At 48.2% G+C, this 14,880-nt stretch overlaps 2 protein-coding genes across 3 annotated transcripts in view; one reads left to right on the top strand and one right to left on the bottom strand.

The window, feature by feature from the left end:
• The window catches only part of ELP3 (elongator acetyltransferase complex subunit 3), a 78,203-nt gene extending 75,737 nt beyond the window's left edge, over positions 1-2,466 (bottom strand). For both annotated transcript variants that reach the window (XM_066314590.1, XM_066314591.1), the window contains exons 1-2: positions 2,391-2,466; positions 1,121-1,220 (exon numbers count right to left, since the gene is read on the bottom strand). In XM_066314590.1, coding sequence (XP_066170687.1) covers positions 1,121-1,220; positions 2,391-2,418 — 128 coding nt within the window. In that variant the 5' untranslated portion in view covers positions 2,419-2,466. The remainder of the gene's footprint in view (positions 1-1,120; positions 1,221-2,390) is intronic.
• A 6,494-nt stretch (positions 2,467-8,960) lies between these two features.
• On the top strand, positions 8,961-9,332 carry LOC136359811 (putative per-hexamer repeat protein 5). The gene has a single exon (XM_066316748.1). It carries the CDS (start codon positions 8,961-8,963, stop codon positions 9,330-9,332), a length of 372 nt encoding a protein of 123 aa, XP_066172845.1.
• Positions 9,333-14,880: the final 5,548 nt, after the last annotated feature.

Raw genomic sequence — 14,880 nt, 5'->3', positions numbered from 1 at the left:
TTTCCTCCACATAAATAAAGAGGGAAAAATTCCTGTAAACACCAAAATCAGGGTTTTTTCCTCCACAAAAATAAAGCGGGGAGAAATTCCTGTAAATATCAAATTCAGATTTTCTCACTCCACACAAATAAAAGAGGGAGAAATTCCTGTAAACATCAAATTCAGGGTTTTTTCCTACACACAAATAAAAGAGGGAGAAATTCCTGTAAACATCAAATTCAGGTTTTCTCGCTGCACAAAAATAAAGGAAGAAGAAATTCCTGTAAACATCAAATTCAGGTTTTTTTTCCTCCACATAAATAAAAGAGGGAAAAATTCCTGTAAACACCAAAATCAGGTTTTTTTCCTCCTCCACACAAATAAAAGAGGAAGAAATTCCTGTAAATATCAAATTCAGGTTTTCTCACTCCACAAAAATAAAGGAAGAAGAAATTCCTGTAAACATCAAATTCAGGTTTTTTTTTCCTCCACATAAATAAAAGAGGGAAAAATTCCTGTAAACACCAAAATCAGGGTTTTTTCCTCCACAAAAATAAAGGGGGGAGAAATTCCTGTAAATATCAAATTCAGATTTTCTCACTCCACACAAATAAAAGAGGGAGAAATTCCTGTAAACATCAAATTCAGGGTTTTTTTCCTCCACATAAATAAAGAGGGAAAAATTCCTGTGAACATCAAATTCAGGTTTTATCACTCCACAAAAATAAAAGAGGAAGAAATTCCTGTAAATATCAAATTCAGGTTTTTTTTTTCCTCCACATAAATAAAGAGGGAAAAATTCCTGCAAACACCAAAATCAGGTTTTCTCACTCCACAAACACGAGGAAAAAAGAAGTTTCTCTGAACAAATCCGGGTGCCACACGCTGCTAAAACAATCTGATTTAATATTATTTCTGTATCAACATTTCCTTTCCCTGATGGATTCGTGACTACTGAGGGATGGGGGAAAAAAAGAAAAAAATAGTTTCTTGGCGTTTTTCACCCATTTGATACCCCACAGCAAATCAGCCCCGAATTTACTGATTTTGGTGTCTTTATGGCGCGAAAATATGAGAGGAAATGTGTGAAAATGAAAGTTGAAAGCCCAGGGTGTGCCCAACCCAGCCCTGAGACACTCACTTGTTGAGATCCACATCTTTTCCCTGCTCGTGAGCCTCCAGCAGCTGCTTTATGATGTCAGCAATGGTCATCACCATCAGCTCGGCCTGGCTGAGCTCCCCTGCAACGGGAATGGGAAAAAAAAAAACACCAAAAATGAAAAGAAAACAAATAGGGAAGATTCAGAGAATATTCCCGCTTGTCACAACCCAGGGGCAGCCTGAAATTCCCGGCACGGAATTATGGAAGGTTGGAAAAGCGCTGAAAGACCGCAGAGTCCAACTGAGATATTAATTTTAAAGAATTAAGGACTTTAGTTAAAGTAGATGTGGACTTGCTGATGTAGATTTCCCTTTACATTTTGAAGAGCACGTAGACTCCCCTTTTACTAACTAGACATTGCTGAGGTAAACTCCCTTTTTTTTAACATAAGCCGGATTTAAGGAATTGATCAATCAGGAGACCTGTCAACTTAATCAATAGACTCCAAGAACACAATGTGATCATAAATCAGAGAGTCTTGAGAAAACAGGATCCAGGTGTCACCAACACTAAAAGGTTAAAAAGGCAAAGCGAGGAAAACTCATCTTACTTCATCATTTTGAGACCCCACCCCCTAAAAAGGACAAACTACTCGTGCTTAATTGCTTTTTGGCTAATTACCATACAAAGCGGGGAATGGGATGGACCAGAGTCATGAATATGCATTTGTGTTTTGGGTATTCAACACTTTTGTACATAAAAAGACCCTGTGATCATCTGTAAATTGCGCGTGTGTATTTGGGAGCTATCCCTCACGCTGCCCGGCGTCGTAATAAACATCCACTTTCTAACTTCAAACTGTTAGAGAGTCTTTGTCCGTCATAGTTGGATATTGGTATTAGATCAATATCCATGTTTTTTTAACAAATCACAACCATTCCCGGCACTGCCGAGGTCACCAGGGACTCGTGTCCCCAAGTGCCACATCCACAGGGATTTTAAATCCCCCCAGGAATGGGGACTCCACCCCTGCTCTGGGCAGTTGGGCCAGGGATGGACAGCCCTTTAAGTGAAGAAATTCCTCTAATTATCCAGCCTGAACCTTTCCTGGCACAATCTGAGGCCGTTTCCCCTCATCCTGTCCCTGTTCACTGTGTCCCCCTCTGGCTGTCCCCTCCTGTCAGCGAGTTGTGCAGAGCCACAAGGTCCCGCTGAGCCTCCTTTTCCCCACCCCGAGCCCCCTCAGCTGCCCGTCCTCCAGCTCCATTTCCTCCCCTCGGTGCCTTTTTTGAAATTTTCTTTCTTTTACCTTTCCCATTTTTCCTTTTCTGCTTCATCTCGGCGGATTCCCGCGGCCTGGCCCGCCGCGCTGCCGTAAAGCAGCGCTGTCGTAAAGCAGCGCTATCGTAAGCGGCGCTGTCGTAAAGCAGCGATGTCGTAAAGCAGCGCCGCCGCGCGCCGTCGCGAAAGCGCCGTAAAGCGCGGTGCGGCACATGAGAGGTGCAGTTGCGCCACCAACCGCCAGGGGGCGCTGGGACCGCACCAGCAGGGGACTCCCCGATCCCGGCTTTTTTGGGGAAAATCCCTGGTTTTAAGGAGTTTTAGGGGTCTACACGGGTTTTAAGGGGTTCTGGGGGTCCCCACGGGTTTTTGGGAGGGGGTTTGGGGTCCTCCTGCCCCCGTTAAGATGCTCGGTTGGATGGTGTTAGCGGAAGGTGGTAGTGTCAGGTGAATGCAGGGTCGCCTGGATAAAGGAATCAGTCATGGAATCAGTCAAGGAATCATGGAATTAGAGAATCAAGGAATCAGGGAGAATCACTAAATCACGGTGTCAGAGAGTCGAGGAATCTGGGAAGTGCAGAATTGTGAAAAACGAGATTCACTTTTTAGATTTTAGGAAAGAGGTTTAATAAAAGATAAGACAATTAGGAGATAAGGAAAAAAAAAACAAAGTACGGCCGGCCGGGTGACTTGGCACTCGGCCAAATCCACACCCTGCTATTTCACAGGCTTTCTTTAAATACCCTTTCTATTGTATCAGTTTGTTGAATATTCATTTTTTTCCATAAACTAGTTTCCATATTCCAGGGACTATTTTTCGTGGCTCCTCCTTGGGTCCGCCTTTTTAGAGCTGAGTGTTTCTGGGCTGTGTCTTCATTATCACCTCCACATTGGGCCTTGGTCCGTGCTTTCTTCAGATGGGAGATGCTGATAGTTGGTGTATCAATAGCAGAGTCTTCTTTACATGTTCACTGGATGTTATCCCAGCCAAACAGACAGTTTAAGCAATTATTATATCACTACTACCACTATGTCTAATTTTCTTTACTAACAGCAGAAATAAAAAAAACTTATATTCTTACCACAAAGTTATTAATCATAGAGCACACATCTTGCGAAAAAAACAACTTTATAATAGGTATTTATAACAAGAATGATGGAATTGTGGAATCACGGGGTGGTGGAATCTCAGTCATGGAGCCGCAGAGTCAATAACGACAAAATGGTGGAATCACAGACTCCCAGAATCCCAGAACTGTGGAGTGATGAAATCACAGAATTCTGTGCCAGAAAGTCACAGAATCTCAGAATTGCACAGTGATGGAATCATGCAATCACAGAGTCATGAAATCATCGAATCCTAAAGTCACAGATCCACAGGCTTCCAGAATCTCAGAATCATAGAACCACAGTCATGGAATCACAGAATAGCAGACACACAGAATCAGTCATAGACTCATGGAATTACAGAATCAGAGCATCATGGAATCATTCAGTCACAGAATTGCAGTATCATGGAATCGCAGAGGCAGAGAATCACAGAATCGTGGAATCGCAGTCTCACAAAATCACAGAACTTCAGAATCATGGAATCACGGAATCATGGAATCGCAGTCTCACAAAATCACAGAACTTCAGAATCATGGAATCACGGAATCATGGAATCACAGAATCATGGAATCACAGAATCGTGGAATCGCAGTCTCACAAAATCACAGAACTTCAGAATCACAGAATCACAGAATTACCAATTCACAAAATGACAGAACTACAGAATTACAGAATCGTGGAGTCAGAGAATCGTGGAATTCCAGAACCTCAGACTCACAGAACCAAGGAATAGCAGACTCATAAAATCATGAAGTCACAGACTCACGCAGTCCCAGAATCTCGGACTCCCAAACCCACAGAATCCCAGATTTGCAGATTCTCAGGATGGGTCAGGCTGGAAGGGACCACAGGGTGTCACTGGTGCCACCTCCCTGCTCCAGCAGGGCCATCCCAGGGCACAGGGTGCAGGATTATGTCCAGAGGACTCCAGAATATCCCCAGTGAGGAGACTCCAGACCCTCTCTGGACAATCTGCTCAGTGCTTGGTCACTGCACAGTGAAGTTTTCCTCCTGTCCAGGTGGAACTTGCTGGGCTCAGTCCCTGCCCGTTCCCCTGGTGCCATTGCTGACCCCCTGGAGCAGAGCCTGGCCCTGCTCTGAGCCCTCCCTGCACACAGGGACACCCAGGGCTCAGTTCCCTCTCATTTATCTCCTCTCAAAGCTGAACCCCAGCTCCCTCAGCCTTTCCTCCTCAGGGACATGCTCCAGGCCCTTCATCACCTTTATTGCTGTGCCTGCTCCAGGAGCTCCGTGTGCCTCCTGTCCTGATGATCCCAGACCTGGACACAGCATTCCCGGGGTATAAAAACGTCCTGGTGGCTGCTCTGACAGCTGATGATTAAGAGGGGACAATTCCTGATATTCCCACTAGTGGGATCATTCTGTTTCCCCATTAAAATCCATTTATTCCCCAGGGTCTTGTTCCCAAATTCCCGTTTGTGCTGGGATCTGCCCTGAGGGATCCCACACGGGCCCGAGGAGGCCGTGGCACTGGATGGTAGCAAAGCATCGGCTGGAGAAGGGAAAAACTATTTAAATTTCTGATTGAAATTCCCAATAGTGGGATCGTCCTGTTTCCCCATTAAAATCCATTTTTTTCCCCAGGGTCGTGTTCCCAAATTCCCGTTTGTGCTGGGATCTGCCCTGAGGGATCCCACACGGGCCCGAGGAGGCCGCGGCACTGGATGGTAGCAAAGCATCGGCTGGAGAAGGGAAAAACGATTTTAATATCTGATTGACATGCCCAGTAGTGGGATAGTCCTGTTTCTCCATTAAAATCCATTTTTTCCCCAGGCTCTTTGTCCTGGTTGTAGTTTGGGATGTATTCTATCCCCATCTTCAGTTCATGGCCCATCAATGCCTTATAGACAACTCCCTCCGGGTGTTATCTCTCTTTAATGGGCCATCAAGGAGCTCCTGTGTGACTCATCATCCCATTGGGAGATGCTCCGCCCACGGGGAGGAGCCAAGAATTCCCACCTGGACATAAGCCGGGATTTGGGACAGTAGAAGCAGTCCTCACCCACTGGATTCCCAGAGGACTGGAGCTACCAGATCTTTCTATGGGATCAGTGCTTCAGGAAGAGCACCTCACCTGGAGACTGCTTCCATCACCTGATCAGGGTGTGTTCTGACTCTGTCGGTGGTTTTTCTTCTTCGTTGTTTTTTTTTTTTTTTTTTTTTAATTTTATTTTATTTTATTTTATTTTATTTTATTTTATTTTATTTTACTTTATTTTATTTTATTTTCCTTTTCTTCTCATTAAATTTTATTTCTGACTTAGAGCCTCTCACTCGGTTTGTTTCCAAACCACAACAAGGTCCCATCGATGCCTTGCCATGACTCACAGATCACTCCCTCTGGAGTTATCTCTCTTTAATGGGCCATCAAGGAGCTCCTGTGTGACTCATCATCCCATTGGGAGATGCTCCGCCCACGGGGAGGAGCCAAGCATTCCCACCTGGATATAAACTGGGATTTGGGGCAGTAGAAGCAGCCCTCACCCACTGGATTCCCAGAGGACTGGAGCTACCAGACCTTTCTACGGGATCACTGCTTCAGGAAGAGCACCTCACCTGGAGACTGCTTCCATCACCTGATCAGGGTGTGTTCTGACTCTGTCGGTGGTTTTTCTTCTTGTTGTTTTTTTTTTTTTATTATTATTTTTTATTTTATTTTATTTTATTTTATTTTACTTTATTTTATTTTATTTTATTTTATTTTATTTTCCTTTTCTTCTCATTAAATTGTATTTCTGACTTAGAGCCTCTCACTCGGTTTGTTTCCAAACCACAACAAGGTCCCATCGATGCCGTGTGCATGACTCACAGATCACTCCCTCTGGAGTTATCTCTCTTTAATGGGCCATCAAGGAGCTCCTGTGTGACTCATCATCCCATTGGGAGATGCTCCGCCCACGGGGAGGAGCCAAGCATTCCCTCCTGGATATAAACTGGGATTTGGGACAGTAGAAGCAGCCCTCACCCACTGGATTCCCAGAGGACTGGAGCTACCAGATCTTTCTATGGGATCACTGCTTCAGGAAGAGCACCTCACCTGGAGACTGCTTCCATCACTCTGATCGGGGTGTGTTCTGACTCTGTCAGTGGTTTTTCTTCTTGTTTTTATTTTATTTTATTTTATTTTACTTTATTTTATTTTATTTTATTTTACTTTATTTTATTTTCCTTTTCTTCTCATTAAATTTTATTTCTGACTTAGAGCCTCTCACTCGGTTTGCTTTCAAACCACAACAGTTTCCAACCATCCCGTGGTGGCTTCTCCCATGGTCAGCACATGACGCTTGCCTCGGCGGGTTTGAGGCGGTGTGAGATAATTAATTTGCCGGGTTTCTCCATACTCGTGCTTAGACCACCGCCCTCCGTACCTGTAGGCGAATCCTCGGATGGCTGGGACAAGGAATTCTGCTTTAGATATTCCAGAACACGTGGGTTTATTGCAGGGGTAAAAGGGGTAAAAAGCCTTCAGCCACCAGCCGGGGCTGGAGGGAAATCCCAAAGAGAGAGGGAGAGAGAACAGCAGGGTGAGAGCTGAGAGAGAAGGGAGAGAGAGCAAAGGGCAGGGGGAAGAGGAAGGGTGAGAGTTAAGGGGAGAGGTAAGAGTAAGAGTTAAGAGAGTTAAGAGTTAAAGGAGTTAAGAGAGTTAAGAGGTAAGAGTTAAGAGAGGTAAGAGAGTTAAAGGAGTTAAAGGAGTTAAGCGTTAAAGGAGTTAAGAGAGTTAAGAGTTAAAGGAGTTAAGAGAGTTAAGAGAGCTAAGAGTTAAGAGAGTTAAGAGAGTTAAGCGTTAAAGGAGTTAAGAGAGTTAAGAGTTAAAGGAGTTAAGAGAGTTAAGAGAGTTAAGAGAGTTAAAGGAGTTAAGATAGTTAAAGGAGTTAAGAGAGTTAAGAGTTAAAGGAGTTAAAGGAGTTAAGAGAGTTAAGAGTTAAGAGAATTAAGAGTTAAAGGAGTTAAGAGAGTTAAGAGAGCTAAGAGTTAAGAGAGTTAAAGGAGTTAAGAGAGTTAAAGGAGTTAAGAGAGTTAAGAGAGTCTTATAGGCTTATAGAGTCTATAGGTTCTATAGGATTTTTTTGCAAAATCCTATAGAATCTACATCCAGCCTATAAGAACTGCTATATCACCATACTGAGTTATATTTTAAACTCTAAAAACGACTCTTTAGACTTTTCTGTGTTCCTGGATTGACCTTTGGATCCCTGAGCCAGCAGAAAGGGATTGTTCAATCCAAAGGGATTCTCCTTCAGCTGGATTGTTGTTTTCAGGTTATAGAGTAACTAAGACTCAGTATCCTACAACTCAAAATCAGCTTTCATTTCTATCCCGATTTTAGGTTTCACATTTGCAGAATCTTTGGCTAAGCAATCCTATTGATAAGGTTTCCCTGATTCACCTTCCCCAAGACACACCAGAGAGGTTTCATTCTCTTGGTTCGTTCACGGCAGCGCCCGTCTCACGGTCACGGATCACTTGAGAAATGCTGTCCGTGGTTAAATCCACCCCTCGCTCTGGTGCCCACTTAGAGGTGGCCTCTCCACCTTGGTGACCTGAGCCGTCACGGACCCATGGTGCTGGGAACAACTCGGGGTGGGTTTTTCCCTCACCCGAGATTTCGGTGGTTTAAAGTCCCTCTAAAAGCCCCGAGTCGCGTCGGTGTAAAAAAGCAGAGTCCTCAAGGTTTTGTTTTCAGGTTTCTCGTGGTGTTTATTATTTGGTATCTCAGAATTTTCTCTGCTCCCAGCCGAGGTCCAGACAGCAGCTGGGACACGAGGAGACTGACTCCTGATGGGATGTTCCCTCACATTTATACAGATAATTACATACTAGTTATTTACAATTTGTGCCAATGCCCAGTGCTCACACTAAAAGTGACATTTCTACTTTGCTCCAACCCACTCTGACTACTTTGTGCCATCACCACCCCAAAAGATGGAGGAAGAGGAAGAAGGAGAAGTCCATGAGGTACCCCCCAAATTCCACCATCTTGTCCCCACTTACCTCTATTCTATAAACCCTAAAACTACTGAATTCTGTATCTTTTACTGCGCTAAACCGCTGTTTTCACATCCCGGTGGTTTGTAATTCCTCTCCCATGGATTAAAATCAAACCCGGTGTTTCCCTGGGCTCTGTGCCGAGGTCTCGGAGCCCCTGGACCGGCTCCACACCCCGCTTTGAGTCCAGGGCTGCAATTCCCTTCCTCGGCTCCCGGCCATCCAAGGGGATGTCCTGGACTCCAGCACAACTTTCCCTTGTGCTCCCAGTCAGGATCTATCTTCAACTCCCCCATCTTTGCAGCTTGATCGACCCGCTGATTATTTTGCTGCTCCTCGTTAGCTCTGCTCTTGGGGACATGGCCATCTACATGGCGAATCGTCACAGGTAGGGTTTCTAACCGGGCGCCGAGATCTTTCCACTCTTCAGCAGCCCAAATCGGTTTTCCTCTTCGTTGCCGGTTCGCCTCTTTCGCGGGGAATGCTCCGGAAAACCGGGAGTGCCTCCCGGGCGCTGCGCTCCTCAGCGGCGCCGGACATCCAGGCGGCTGCGGCGGGCGGCGATCCGCGGCTGGGGCTCCCAGTCCGCCTCGGCACCGGGATTGGTACCGGCATCGGTACCGGGATCGGCACCGGGATCGGTACCGGGATCCGCTCTGGGAGTGGGATCGGCACCGGGACAGGATCATCACCGGGACCAGGATCAACACCGGGACCAGGATCAACACCGGGACCGGGATCAGGATCAGCACCGGGACAGGATCAGCACCGGGACCAGAATCAGCACCGGGAGAGGATCAGCACCGGGACAGAATCAGCACCGGGACCGGGATCAGGATCAGCACCGGGATAGGATCAGCACCGGGACAGGATCAGCACCGGGACAGGATCAGCACCGGGACAGGATCAGCACCGGGACAGAATCAGCACCGGGACCAGAATCAGCACCGGGACAGGATCAGCACCGGGACGGGATCAGCACCGGGACGGGATCAGCACCGGGACCGGGATCAGCACCCGGACTGGGATCAGCACCGGGACAGAATCAGCACCGGGACGGGATCAGCACCGGGACAGGATCAGCACCGGGACGGGATCAGCACCGGGACCGGATCAGCACCGGGACGGGATCAGCACCGGGACAGGATCAGCACCGGGACAGAATCAGCACCGGGACCAGAATCAGCACCGGGACGGGATCAGCACCGGGACAGAATCAGCACCGGGACAGGATCAGCACCGGGACAGAATCAGCACCGGGACAGAATCAGCACCGGGATCGGGTTCAGGATCGGGTTCGGGGTCCGGCTCGGGCTCCCCGATCTCCTCTCCGGGCCCCGGGCCCGCCCCTCTCTCCGCCTGCTCCATGAGCACACCTGAGCGCAGGTACGCGCACGTTACTGCGCATGCGCGATCTCCCGTTACTCCGGCAACAGCCGCCGCTTTGCGGTCTTTGCGCATGCGCAGCCTTGAAAGCGTCCCCGGTTGCTGAGCAACGCTGCGCATGCGCAGTGGCGCTTCTGGTTGCTTGGCAACGGCGGGAGCATCATGGCTGCCATTCCCCCGTCCCGTTTTTCCCAAATTTCCGGCGGGAAGCGCCGGGAAAAACGGCACCGACAGAGCTCCTGAGGCTCTTTCCCGTTGGGATCCGGTCACACGGAGCTGGGGATGGCGTCGGGATGATGGGAAGGGTTCGGGATGGAATTCCCAGGGAAGCTGGAGCTGCTCCACGCCGGGAAGTGTCCGAGATTCTGGGAGAGCGGGAATGTCCCTGCCCGTGGAATGGATTATTGGGATTGAAGGTCCCCTCTCAAATCCCAAACCATTCCGGGATTCTGGGATCAGGGACACTCAGGATCCATCCCGAGGGGTTTTTATGGGATTGGGGGATGGAAAAGGGAAGGGAGACCCTTCCTGGAGTCCCCAATTCCCAGGGAATTCCCAAAATTCCTTCCCGGAGAGGAGTCGGGATGGGGCTGGATCCAATCCCGGGGCTGGGAGAGCTGGGAATGTGCAGCTGGATCAGGGCAGGATCCAGGGAATCCTCGGAGCCGCTTCCCGAGGGAAAGGAGAGGCGGGATTTGGGCTAAAGGGTCAGGGAATGGAATTCCCAGTGGGAATGAGCTGGGATCCTGGGCTGGAATTCCCAGAGAATCCCTGGAAATGCCCAAAGCCAGACAATCCCAACTCCTCATTTTTGGGATGAGCTTTTTCCATCCTCATCCATCTCCAAGGACAATCCCTTTTTTTTTTTTTTTCCCCTCCCGAGCTCTTCCCGGGATGAGATTTTCTTGGAATTCCGATGGATTCCATGGGGGAATAAAAGCAGCTCCACATTCCCGAGCCTCTCCCGCCTCCGGGCTGTGGGAAGCGCCGTTGCCATGGAGTTTCCATGGAATTTGTATCCCGCAGTTTCCATGGGAATGGGGATGGGGGTTGGAGCTGTCGAAGCTCCCGGGAAAAAAAAAATATATATAAAATAAAAATAAAAAATAAAAATTCCAGAGGCCTTCCGACTTTTGGCTCCCTAAATCCTCCTTTTTTATTTTTTTCCTCTCACTCTTTCCTTTTTTTTTTTAATCAGGGAATGTTCCAGGAATTCCTTTTTCCAGGAATTTTCCAGGGAATGTTCCTTTTTTTTTTTTTTTTTCCCAGGGAATTTTGTCCCTTGGTTTGGGGAAATATTCCGGGGGATAATTTATGGAAGAGCCCCCTTGGATTGTTATTGTTATTATTATTATTATTATTATTATTATTATTATTAGGTGTTATTATTATTATTATGATTATTATTATTATTGTTATGATTATTATGGGGTTATTCCCTTTGGAAATGGGAATTTTCCAAGGCCCAGCAATCCAAAGGACTCCCTCCAAGAATCCTGAGATGAGAAAATCCGGGAAAATATAGGAAAAACCCGGGAAAAATCCGGGAAAATCCGGGAAAATCCGGGAAAATCCGGGAAAATCCGGGAAAACCAGTGAAAATCCGGGAAAACCAGGGAAAATCCGGGATGTTCGACCTGACCTTCCCCCTCAATCCCTTTTCCAACCATCATCCCAAAGGATGAGGGGAAAAAATATCCTTTGGATCATCCCTGAGATGATCCCATGACCCTGATCCCTTCCCATCCACTCTCATTCCCGTTTTTTTTTTTTTCCTCCAATCCCTTAAAAACTCAACCCCCAAAGCGAATTTTCCATGGATTTTGCCAGGAAGGTTTTGAGGGCTCGGGAAGCTCCGAATTCCTTGGGAACGGAGGGATGGAATTTTTTTATGTATTTTTTAATTTTTTAATTTTTTTTTTTTTTTTTTTTTTTTTTAATTTTTCCCAGCTCCAGGTTTTTTTGGTTTTTTTTTTTTTTGCCGGAAGATGGCAGCAAGAGCCCGCAGCATTCCCGGCATTGGGAACAGCTCCTTCCATCCCTCTGGAAGCGGCTCCAACTTCTCCCTCTCCCAAATCCCCTCCGGATCCTCCGGGAGCTCCGTGATCCCTCCTCCAAAACCTTTCCCTTGGAAAAAGTAAGTGGATCCCGATTATTTTTATTTTATTTGAATTTTTTATAATTTTTTTTTGTTTGTTTTTCACCTCCCGGGCTGCCGCAATTCCCAAATCCGTCGCGATGGGGGGGGAGCGGATAAATCCCGTCGGAATTTTTATTTTTAATTTTTTTTTTAAATTTTTTTTTTTTTTTTTTTTTTTTTTTTTTTTTTTTTTTGATTTCCAAGCTCCCCGTGCCACCGGGAAAAGGGGGAGCTTTGGGAATTGCGGGGGAGGGAGCGGCGGTTTCCCGGGAACCCGTTCCCGGAGCGACGGGATCGCTTTCGGAAAGAGAGGAAAAAAAAAATTATTAATTTAAAAACAAAACAAAAAGAATTAAAAAAGAGGAAAAAAAGGATCATGGGATGGCTCAGCCGCCTCCTCAGCCAGTTCTCCTGTGAGTGAGCCTCCGGGAATCCGGGATCGGGATCGGGATCGGGGGGGAAAACCAAAAAAAAAAGGGATTTTGGGAAAGGGGAATGGAAGCGGCGTTTTTCCCAAACTTGTGTGTGGGCTCGGCGGGATCGGGAATGACGGGGATGGAATTCGGGATGTTCCCGGCCCGAACTCGGCGGAGATTCCCGGAGAAGGGAGGGGGGATCTCTCTCTGGGATGCTCTGGCCCATCCCTGGATCCCTGCCCTCTCCCGGCCCTGCGGATCCCAGAATTCCAAACCCGGAGCGTGGGAATTGCGCGTCTCCCGTGGGTGGGAGAGGCGCTGCTGGAACTCGGGAAAAGGGCAGGGATCGGGAATGGGGATCCACTGAGGGATCCACCGAGGGATCCACTGAGGGATCCACCGCCGTCATCCCGCACTCCTCCGGCTCCGGAGAGACAGGGATTTGTCCGGGATCATCCCGGGAATTCTCATCCGAGTCGGGAAAAAGTGAAATCCAGAGTGGTTATCCAGGACCTGGAATTCCAAAAAATGGGATAACGGAATGTCCTGGGGGGGGAGCTGGAGCGTCAAAATAACCCTGGAGATTCCTGAATGTAATTATGGGAATGGGAATGGGGAATGGGGAATGGGGAATGGGGAATGGGAATGGGAATGGGAATGGGGAATGGGAATGGGGAATGGGAATGGGAATGGGAATGGGAATGGGAATGGGAATGGGAATGGGAATGGGGAATGGGAATGGGAATGGGAATGGGAATGGGAATGGGATAATGGGATAATGGGAATGGGAATGGGAATGGGAATGGGGAATGGGAATGGGATAATGGGATAATGGGAATGGGAATGGGAATGGGAATGGGGAATGGGAATGGGAATGGGGAATGGGAATGGGAATGGGGAATGGGAATGGGGAATGGGAATGGGAATGGGGAATGGGAATGGGGAATGGGGAATGGGAATGGGAATGGGGAATGGGAATGGGAATGGGAATGGGAATGGGAATGGGGAATGGGGAATGGGAATGGGAATGGGGAATGGGGAATGGGGAATGGGGAATGGGGAATGGGGAATGGAATGGGAATGGGGAATGGGAATGGGAATGGGGAATGGGAATGGGAATGGGAATGGGGAATGGGGAATGGGAATGGGAATGGGAATGGGGAATGGGAATGGGGAATGGGAATGGGAATGGGAATGGGGAATGGGAATGGGGAATGGGAATGGGAATGGGAATGGGAATGGGAATGGGGAATGGGAATGGGGAATGGGAATGGGAATGGGGAATGGGGAATGGGGAATGGGAATGGGAATGGGGAATGGGAATGGGAATGGGGAATGGGAATGGGAATGGGAATGGGAATGGGAATGGGGAATGGGGAATGGGAATGGGGAATGGGGAATGGGGAATGGGAATGGGGAATGGGAATGGGGAATGGGAATGGGAATGGGGAATGGGAATGGGAATGGGGAATGGGGAATGGGGAATGGGGAATGGGGAATGGGAATGGGGAATGGGAATGGGGAATGGGAATGGGAATGGGAATGGGAATGGGAATGGGGAATGGGGAATGGGAATGGGAATGGGAATGGGGAATGGGAATGGGAATTGGGAATGGGGAATGGGGAATGGGAATGGGGAATGGGAATGGGAATGGGAATGGGAATGGGAATGGGAATGGGGAATGGGGAATGGGAATGGGAATGGGGAATGGGGAATGGGGAATGGGAATGGGGAATGGGAATGAGCCTGGGGGTCCCTGGACTCCATTCCCAGTTGGAGAGAATCCCAGCAGGGGCTGCAGCTCCACAGGAATTCCCAGCCGGAATTTAGGGAAGCTCCTGACCCCCTTTCACTTCCCCATTCCCACTCGGAATTCCCAGGGTGTGGGATTCCCGGCACATGCCGGGATCTTTCCTCCCGGCATTCCCAGTGTTCCCTAAACCCCTCTGGGATCTGGGATCTGGGATCCTCCTCGATGAAAGATCCTCAGAGCAAAATTCCCATGATCCCAAGGAGATCCCAGAAGCGGGAAAGATCCTGTGGGCCAGGAACGGGCACGGGAGAATCCCGGCTGGAATTCCCAGCTGGAATTTAGGGCTCGATTTCCCCCTTCCCGGCTGGAATTCAGGGCTCGCTTTCCTCATTCCCACTCGGAATTCCCGGCTGGAATTTAGGGTTCACTTTCCCCATTCCCAGCAGGAATTTAGGGTTCGTTTTCCCCATTCCCACTCGGAATTCCCAGCTGGAATGTAGGGCTCGATTTCCCCATTCCCACTGGAATTCCCGGCTGGAATTTAGGGCTCGATTTCCCCATTCCCACTGGAATTCTCGGCTGGAATTTAGGGGTCGCTTTCCCCATTCCCGGCTGGAATTTAGGGTTCACTTTCCCCATTCCCACTGGAATTCCCGGATGGAATTTAGGGGTCGCTTTCCCCATTCCCAGCAGGAATTTAAGCTC

Source organism: Sylvia atricapilla, chromosome 3, assembly GCF_009819655.1.
Source record: "Sylvia atricapilla isolate bSylAtr1 chromosome 3, bSylAtr1.pri, whole genome shotgun sequence".
Taxonomy (NCBI): Eukaryota; Metazoa; Chordata; class Aves; order Passeriformes; family Sylviidae; genus Sylvia; species Sylvia atricapilla.
This window is presented reverse-complemented; position numbering and strand designations above follow the sequence as displayed.